The sequence below is a fragment of the Phalaenopsis equestris genome, unplaced genomic scaffold (assembly GCF_001263595.1).
Source record: "Phalaenopsis equestris unplaced genomic scaffold, ASM126359v1 Scaffold000761, whole genome shotgun sequence".
Lineage (NCBI taxonomy): Eukaryota > Viridiplantae > Streptophyta > Magnoliopsida > Asparagales > Orchidaceae > Phalaenopsis > Phalaenopsis equestris.
Window position 1 is genome coordinate 2,872,610 of NW_018165201.1, and position 9,662 is coordinate 2,882,271.

At 39.2% G+C, this 9,662-nt stretch overlaps 1 protein-coding gene across 3 annotated transcripts in view; it reads left to right on the forward strand.

Annotated features, from left to right (window-relative positions):
* Positions 1 to 9,662, forward strand: part of LOC110030854 (alpha-glucan water dikinase, chloroplastic) — a 132,960-nt gene that overhangs the window by 79,493 nt on the left and 43,805 nt on the right. For all 3 annotated transcript variants that reach the window (XM_020733796.1, XM_020733797.1, XM_020733798.1), the window contains 3 exons: positions 5,262 to 5,424; positions 6,079 to 6,168; positions 6,243 to 6,428. In XM_020733796.1, the coding sequence (XP_020589455.1) occupies positions 5,262 to 5,424; positions 6,079 to 6,168; positions 6,243 to 6,428 (439 nt within the window). The remainder of the gene's footprint in view (positions 1 to 5,261; positions 5,425 to 6,078; positions 6,169 to 6,242; positions 6,429 to 9,662) is intronic.

Genomic DNA, 9,662 nt, shown 5'->3' on the forward strand with positions numbered 1-9,662 from the left:
GTTCTCCATTCTGACTCAGCTTTCCCTATGATGGGGCTAGCTTAGATCTTTTCTGGGTGTAATCTCGTTGTGAGACCCTGAGGTTGAGCATTGTCTGTAAGAAATGGTTTTTGCCTAGTGATATTGTCTCCCAACTTCTGAAGCTATAGTTTGAACCTTGTATCTATATTAAGCTGATATTAAATGACGTTGGATCTCCCGCTTCATCTTCAAATTTAACTGTTCTCATATGAAGACTCTTCTCTCGACCTCCTTTGATATTGATTTTAAAGTGTCATGGTCGGTCTTTTGCATCACTAAAGTTCTCCCTATGAAAGGGATTCAGATCCTCGTCTCTTGCTCCCCTTTGATTCTCCAGATCCTGATCTAACGTAATCTCCTCATGTGTCTCGTCATCCATCTCGACCAATCTTTGTTGCAGACGACAGTGTTTTTGTTTTTTTCTCTTTTTATTTGAAGTAGTCGTAAGTTTTTCTATCGTCATATACTTAACTGTCCGAATATGTCTCTCTTTCGGATTATGTGAATGATTAGGAGAAGAGAATGACAAAGGTAGACAAACAAGAGAAAGAACTTGGAGAACTTTCATCCGGTAAACTTCGCTAGGATAGATCAAACATATACGTCGGAACAAGATTGGATCAAAATAGTTTGTGCCACATATTCGCGAAAGAATGCCTACAATAGCTACCAACAATCAGAGATTCAGATATTTTTGCCTGTTCTCGATCCAGAGTGCTCTCAAGGGGACGCATCTCACTATGTTAATTACATCTTACGGTTGCCCAAAAATACTCCTGATCCACGAAGCTTTGTTTACATTTAAAGTGGCGACCAACATAGGGCTATCACAGAACAATTATGTCGACATGAAAATATTTCGATGCTTTAAAAGCTCCCGCTAAACCATAGAGCGGAGAGTGAGTCTCTCACGGTTCTAGATGGATAACCGACCCATCAACATACAGAGCCTGTGAAATAACTGAATCAACATGACGGGGAATCCTAATAAGTTAAAGCACATCTGGGTCATATGGGCAAGTGACAAATTGTCATATCCCAATCGGGCAACAACTCATTCGTAATCAGATCGTTGAGATGACACCAATGAAGGCAATATGAGCTCCAGAGCACAGTAGGAGTATTAAAAAAAAAAGGAGTAATCCCTATAAGATAGAGTTAGCCAGGTCGGGACACCACATACCCGTCATCCCAAGTCACTAGGACCCTATGTCTACCCGGTCGTGAAGGTAGTCGACCCAACAGGTCCAGAGATCCCCGGTCAGCAATCCGTGAATTGCGTCGTCTTTGGGGATCTCGGTAGCCCCAATGTCAAATGAATGAAACTCTATCTTATGACTATTAGATCAAGTTTCAAGCGGTGAGACTTATACCTGTCGAAATGGTGAGAATGCCACTGGAAATAAGAGAAAGAGAGGTTCAACTACGAAGCTGGAAACACTACCAACAAAAGGACTTACACCTCGTCTGGGTCGGAGAGTCTTGTAACGACCTAAGCGCACTAGACAACCACCTAAGTAAAAATTTATGCTGGGTCAGTCGGGTTGAAGAAGCACAGGGGCTTCTTCTTGGGACATTGCATATAATACAGTTAGCTAATAAGTCTTAATTGTGGAGGCCCTATTAATTATAGCTTGGGTGAGAGCCATGCTATACAACCCGTTTAAAATCCGGCGCGAAGACTGTGTAACAAAGTAAAAACAGATTTTTGAAAATCCTGACAATGATAATTTTGCTTTTCTCAATATTTTATTATTAGGATTTTAAATAGAAAATTTATAATTTTAATATCCTTAGTGAGCCAAGATTATAATTTTCGTAACATCCCAGACAAACCCGAAAGAAACGGGGAAAACAATCCAAGCTTGCAAACATCCACTATAAAGTAAAACACGCCAAAATATTTAAGGAAAGCCAATGCCGCTTGGTCGGCGACGTATCCTAAGAAAAAACTGGAAAGACGGCCAAACTCCTCATATACATGCCCGATCCTAAATCTATAAAAAAATATAGAATTCAAACTTAAGATACATGACACGAGCTGCTGCTCCTGGTCCTCGTCACATGGTTGGAGGCATCGTCCTTATTAAAATTTGTGCCCGTATCTTATTTCCACAAACTCAGCCTAGAGACTATCAAATACATTTGAAAGAGAAAATAAACTCAACTTGCAGAAGATTGTAGGCACGGGTTAACTCATGCAATCGTATTTGAGCCGTGTCCTTTTTGTCGGTGGAACTAAATAACATCTGCAAACAAAGAGTTAGTAGAAATCATTACCTGCTCTCCCTTAATGCTACATGTGCGTGTGTGCATATATATACACATGACTTCCTGTAGAAGAATGCCCTAATATACTATCATTCATTTCAAATATACAAGCACACAAAAAACACACAAAAGTGATGCTTTGCTAGAACATTCAAATCAGCAGAGACAATAGCCAGCAGCGTCGAAAATATTACCTAACACCATAAATCTTAGCCTAGCACGCAATCTAACGAGAAGGTGTTCTAATCAACAGCTAAGTGATCAGGGTAAGTCTCCGGGTATGTATGAAGGGGTTGCCACACCAACCCTTGCCTAAAGATCCATGGGATCTAGATGGTGTCACCTATGATGAATTTTGAAAAAGGTTGGCCTTAAATATGATCTAACTTTCTACATGCATAATTTTAAGATTATGACAGATGTAATAAGTAGAATAATATATATATATATATCAAAGGCTATTTCCAGCCACCCTTTAAATATATATATATATATATATATATATATAGTTTTAAATAAAGGTCATTAAATACAGACATGTAACATGCAATGTGGCTCGAGTTAGATCCTTTGGATATTTAGTACAGTTATACTCATGTCAATCTGAATGCTTTAACTCGCATTGCTAGCTGGGATCGACCCGACAAACAATGCTTGTTAAGACATTGCGACAAACACATGGTCACTTGCCTATCGAGCTTGACTCGCTATTCATGCACACATACATATAAAAATGCAAACAATCATATGATAGAAGTGGTGAGGAGTGTGCTGTGGAGTAATGACTCAGGAACGGGCGTACTATGGAGGCAACGAACCAAAAAAATGGGTGTGTCATGGAGACAACAAACCAAAAGAATAGGTGTGTCGTAGAGGTAGTGGCCCGTAAGGGTGGGAGTGTCGTAGAGGCAACGACCTAAAGGAATTGGTGTGCCGTTGAGATAGTGATCCAGAAGGGTGAGTGTATAGTGCAGACAATGATCCAAAACAATGAATGTGTCATGGAGGCAGTAACCTGGAATGGTGGGCATGCAGTGGAGGCAGTGACCCAAAGGATTGGGTGTGTCGCGGAGACAGTGACCCATAAGGGTTGAGTGTGCACGGAGTGCAGTGACTCGAAAGTGGGCATGCCGTGGAAGTAGCGGCCCAAGGTAATGGGTATGTCGTGGGGGCAGTGACTCGGAAGGGTGAATGTGCCATGGAGACAACGACCCAAATGAATGGGTTTGTCGTCTAGGCAGCCACCTTGAAGGGCTGAGTGTGCTTGGGATGCAGTGATTCGGAAGTGAGCATGCCGTGGAGGCTGCGACTCAAGGGAAGGAGTATGACATAGGGGCAGTGACCCAGAAGAGTGAGCATCCCGTGGAGGTAGCAATCCGAATGAGTCATGGAGGTAGGGACCCTGAAGGGTGGGCATGCCGTGGAGGCCACAACCCAAAAGATGGGTGTGTTGCGGAGGCATTGGCTCGAAAGGGTAAGCGTGCCGTGGAGGCAGCCCCCAAAGGATGTGTATGTCGTGGAGGAAATGACACAAAATAGTGGATGTGTCGTGGAGGCGACAACCCAATGGATGAGTGTGTCGTGGAGGCAGTGACTTGAAAGAGTGGGCATACCGTGGAGACATTGACCCAAAAGAATGAGTGTACCACAAGGGGCATTGACTCAAGTGGAGAGTGTACCGGGAAGACATTGACTCAAAAGGTGCAGGCGTGCCGTGGAAGCATTGGCCCAAGTGAGCGAGTGTACTGCAAAGGGCATTGACTCAAGAGAATGATGATTCTCACTGGAGAGAATCATCCAAGTGGGATGAGTGTGTGAATGAACATTCAAAATGCAACTCAAGCATGCGATGATAACTATGCAAAATATAATGCAAGCAACACTAATGCACATGCAAAACATACATCGTGCAAGTTAAGTTGATTGTTCGACTCACTGGGTCGACCACGGTGTTCAACCCAGGGCAACGTAGCCAACGGGAGATGTTGTCAGTGTAGAACTCCAAATGGATGAAGAGCCCGACTTTGAGGAATCTGACAATGTTGCGGAGCTCTCAAAGGCAGCACCAACAGAAATTGTTAGTGAGGATAAATAATATTTGAGTATACATTTTTTTTTATTAAGTTTGATCCTAGTCTATTACCAAATCATGAAGGACTAGATCTTTTACCAAATTGTATCCTACCTTTCCGTCTTTAACTGTGACCACATCGGCAGAGGCAAAACCCGTATGGAGGAGGATGAATCAGCTTGGAGGTCAGCCAACTGGAATCATCATCTTCATCAATCTTGTTTGAGGTGGAGGATCTTTTGCGGTTTCGAAGGGTAGCTTTGAGTTTAGGCACTTAAGTTGCTAGATTGGTGGCAGTACAGCGTGAGCTATGGGTATATCAAAGTCAATTCTACAACCGTTTAAGATCTTGTTTTTGGCTGTAGTAAGAGTGACAGGAAGGAGACTGTTGGTTGTCTCGTTTGTTGACACCATGCTTTGTTCCGGCACTTACATTTTGGGAACGAGATGATAAGTTGGAATATAATGGGAGTGTGAGAGCCACAGACTCATCTAACTTGATAACTCAAAGTTAGAATTCCCAAGAACTTGTTTTTGGTATTAGTCTGAGTATTGCAAAGTAGATAGGTTGGTTGTTTCATTCGTTCTCTCCATTGATGACAACAACTCCTGTTTTGACACCTCTGTGATGGGAACATGATGATAAGTTTGAAGTTAATGGGACTGTAAGAGACTGATATTTTTTATGTTATCTAAAGAATTAAGTGGCTGGTGAGTAAAATAAATAATTAGATGCTAGATATGCAGTGAGACATGATCTTAATTTGTTTTATGCTTCTACATAGCTCTCGGATAAATTATTTGTTAAAGTTTAGTGAATTAAATTGCCCCTGTTTTATATATTTTGTATTGCACTTTTATCTATTTCTTATTCCATAAAATGCTGTCATTGTTGCAGTGAGATAAGTAAAGCTCAAGATAGGCTTACCGACATGCTTCAAGATATATACAGTGGTTTCCCTTCATATAGGGAAATTTTGAGGATTATCATGTCTACTGTTGGTCGCGGTGGTGAAGGTGATGTGGGGCAGCGCATTAGAGATGAGATCTTGGTTATTCAGGTATTTGTTATTTTGTATATGCCGGGCATTTGCTTGTCAGTTGTAGGTCCCCTCTGGTCCGAGGTTCGATTGAGTGTACGGTGTGGTACTCGAATTATAGGCGCATGAGGGACGACCGGAGCTCGTATCATAGCATCTGCCTATTCCTTTATATATATATATCGAGTATCTGCATGACAGTTGTAAGTTCCCTCTGGTTTGGAGTTCGATTCACCTCAAGTGTAATGTGTGGTACTCGAATTATAGGCGCATGAGGGACGGCCCGGGCTCCGTTTCGTATAATAACCTTCAACCTTTTTTTTTTGGGGAGGACGGACGGAGCATATCCTATGTATTTAAATATCTAACACCTAAACTTTACATTTTACATTCATGTCACCCAAATCTTTCATAAAAAACAACTACTATTTTGACTCTAAAAAAGTGAATACCTTTTTTCATGCATAGTTACGACGGTATGCAAACATTGAAGTTTAGGTGTTAGATAAGTGAATACACAAGAATTGTGTGGTATGTATGGAAATCTTCTTTTTTTGATAGGAAAACTATTCTCTAAATGCTGCTCTTTGCAATACATGACATTCAACTCGAGTGTTTTTTATCCATTTTGTCCAGTTGGATATGGTAAAACTGACTTTATGTTGTTTATTGCAGAGAAATAATGATTGCAAAGGTGGTATGATGGAGGAATGGCATCAGAAGCTGCACAATAACACTAGTCCTGATGATGTTGTAATTTGTCAGGTACTTGATGTATGAACTTGATTTTTAGGCGTGACCTCTTGACATTAATTAACAGGAACATATTCTTCTTGCAGGCACTGATCGACTATGTTAAATTTAACTTTGATGTTAATGTTTATTGGAAAACATTGAATGAAAACGGCATTACAAAGGAGCGGTTGTTAAGCTATGACCGGGCTATACATTCTGAACCAAATTTCCGGCCGGAGCAGAAAGAGGGCCTTTTGCGTGATCTTGGAAATTACATGAGGACTCTCAAGGTGGGTATAAGGATATGGTAGTTATTTGAACATTGTGATCAGATTTATTTGGGAAATTTAGATACATACCACACAATTCTTATGTATTTGCATATCTAACACCTAAAGCTTGATATTTACATTTATAACACTCTAGAGTTATAAACCTATGTATGAAAAATTATATTTTATTTTTTAAAATTTAGTAATAGTGGCACTTTTGATGTAATGTTAAAAATTTGAGTGGTATGCTTGTAAATATTAAAGTTTAGTTGTTAGATATGTAGATATATAAAAATTGTATGGTATGTATGTAAATGCCCCTATTTATTTTTTTTCTTTAACTGTTAGCAATATTGAAAAGTAGCACCTTAGATGTCGCGCCAGCACAGTATAGGAATTTAACCTATTTCTGATGGTCAAAAGCCATCGGTTAATATTAAAAAACCAGGTCAAAAGCCATCGGTTAATATTAAAAAACCATTAGATAATATATTTCCAACGGCTTGGTAATTAAAAATCAATGGATCTTTCGACGACTTTTATCTTCTGTCGGTTTTTAAACGAACTATGTCTGTAAATATTAGATGAAATATAAATTGTTGGTAAGAATCATGACCGACGGTCCAAAAACCATCTGACTTGGAAGAGTGTGATCGTTGGTAATGCGCTGATAAATCATCGGTATTACCGACGATTTAAGTCGTTGGTAAACTAGAGCATAAGTGGAAAATTGCAATTGCTTGTGGGTTTATAGGCCATCAGAATGTGCCGTCGGTTCATCAATAGCCAGTCGAAGGGTCGATGGTTTTTGGCCGACATACTAACCGATGGAAATTAGCCATCAGATAACATGAAAAATTTATTTAGTATTGTCGGATTTCCATTCGAAAGCTGTCGGAAATCTTTAAAAAATCAGAAAAAGTATCATTCTTCATTTTTTTAATTTCTACACTCGCAATCGTAATCCATACAAATCCAATGTAATGTAACACATCACATTTTACCAATCTAAATAGTTATTAAACTAAAATAACAATAATGAACACAAAGTAAATACAAAAATAGTAAAAATGCATGGATCCAATAAAAAAAATATTACAACAAAATAAGAAGTTCACACAAACTATTTCAAATAATCAAATAGAAATAAAAGTGTCTCTTATTATCTTCAATCTCCTCTACATCATCCTCCTCAAAATAATTCACTACCGGCTACTTGCCTTCTTGTTCTACCCAATGTCAGAATGCTTCTAACTCTGATTTTATTTTAAACTCCATCTTTGACCTGATCTCCGACCTAATTTGAGTGAGTTGGGCGGCAACTTTGGTTTCATTGTCTGCAGTGAACAGGACAACCTGCCTACAAATCTCCGCCTGGGAGATAGAAGTGGATGCCTCAAATGCGTTGGTGGCGGGATGAGTGTCGTAGACTATGCCTGAGACCCCAACCTGTAGACCTGACCCCCTTCTTCTTGCCTCTGTTAGCCTCCCTCCACAACTCATACTCGGATGAATCACGACCTGAGATCATAATATCACTTGACGACTTAATTAGACTCTTCTTCAGCTTATGGAAGGTCTCATAAAAAAAAATTATTAAGGAAAGTTAGAGACTAAATAAATTTCAAGATTTATTTGAATTATATACTAGTTACTCTTGTGAATTATTTGGATCGCCTGGGATTTGTTGTTGATCCAGACCTGTTCTAAACGCCGCTCATGGGTGTGCAAGTGTAACTCGACGGTGAGCTCTTGTCCCAACTCAGCAGATTGTCATTGTAATGAAATTATTAACATATACATATTTGAGTTACAATAATATTTAATACAAAAATTAACTCTTACCAGCCTCCTCTTATACTTTGTATGTGAGAGCACTCCACCAGTTTGATTAAAGAACCCAAGCTTCCGCAGTCAGAGCGCCAATTCTGCTTGGCCTGCTCGCTTTTCTTCCGGTTGTTTGGAGAATCCCAAGCCCTAAGCAGTGACCCAAATAACTCCACACCAAGCCATATGGGGCACTGACACTACTTCTGTGCTTCGTCGAACATGCCACGAAGATGGTAGCTCCCATTGTGCTCGAAGTTCCTCCATATATAGGTCTCATGCTCAAGACGCCAGGAGAACTGTTTTTTGCAAAATGAAATTAAAAAAAGTTGGATTGATAAACAAATATAAATAACTTAAGTTTCTGTGTTCAATATATATGTGCCCTAAACTCTGGAACCACATATCACGAACTGTCATTGGGATCTCTTTCCACGATAAGTACGGAGAGTCGACCGCCTCGGCCGACGATGACCTTCGTCCGGTATTGTCCTGTGCTGCGTATCCTACTAGGAGGGAGATCGCTCCTTCTTGCAGAAGCCATTTGCAATAAGGAAAGGAAAATTAATTAGTGCATAGAACTTTAAACACAAAACTACATGAACTAATCACACAAATTTGCGTCGTAAAAAGAAGACGAAAATGTATAAAGTATAATATACAAACTACTAAAATTAAACATATAAAACTACGCTGTTAATTAAAAATAAAAATGTAAAGTATAATCTACAAACTATTGAAACAGAAAACACAAAACTACATAGTCAATAGAAGACCATAGTATAAATTACAATTCAAAAATTGCTAAAACTGATTAACTAAAAACTGCGAAGTAAATAAAATAAAAAATATAAAGTGCAATCTACAAACTACTGAAACTGAAAACACAAAACTATGCAATAAATAGGAGGCGACGTACTAAGCATACAATATTGATAGTAACTTATACATCTTAGTCTGCCTCGTGTGTTGAGTGACCTGAGGATATAGTTAATCTTTCTTCGTCCAAAGCATCGCCAGAATCGTACTCATCACTGAGAGTAATTTCTTGGTGTTCACAAGTAAAATCATGTAAATTTAGCTCTTCATGCATAGCATCGGCTGGAGTGCATAAATACGTCATTTCTATTTCTTGATGAGTGAGCTCAATAGTATTATGAATATAAATAGTCAGTCTAGGTTTACTTGTTATGACAACTTCTCAGTCAACTTTATCTCTTGCTCTATGAGGATATCCAAGATAATATACCTGACTTGCTTGTATTGCTAGAATGAAATAATCAAATTCATGTCGGCATAAAAAAGAGAAAGAAAAAGATTGGTTGGGGGGTCGCCCGTAAGAAGCTGTCGGCAGCCGAAATCGAAATCTCGTCACCCGCTTCGGAAGGACTTTTTAATTTACGTATATATATATATATATATATA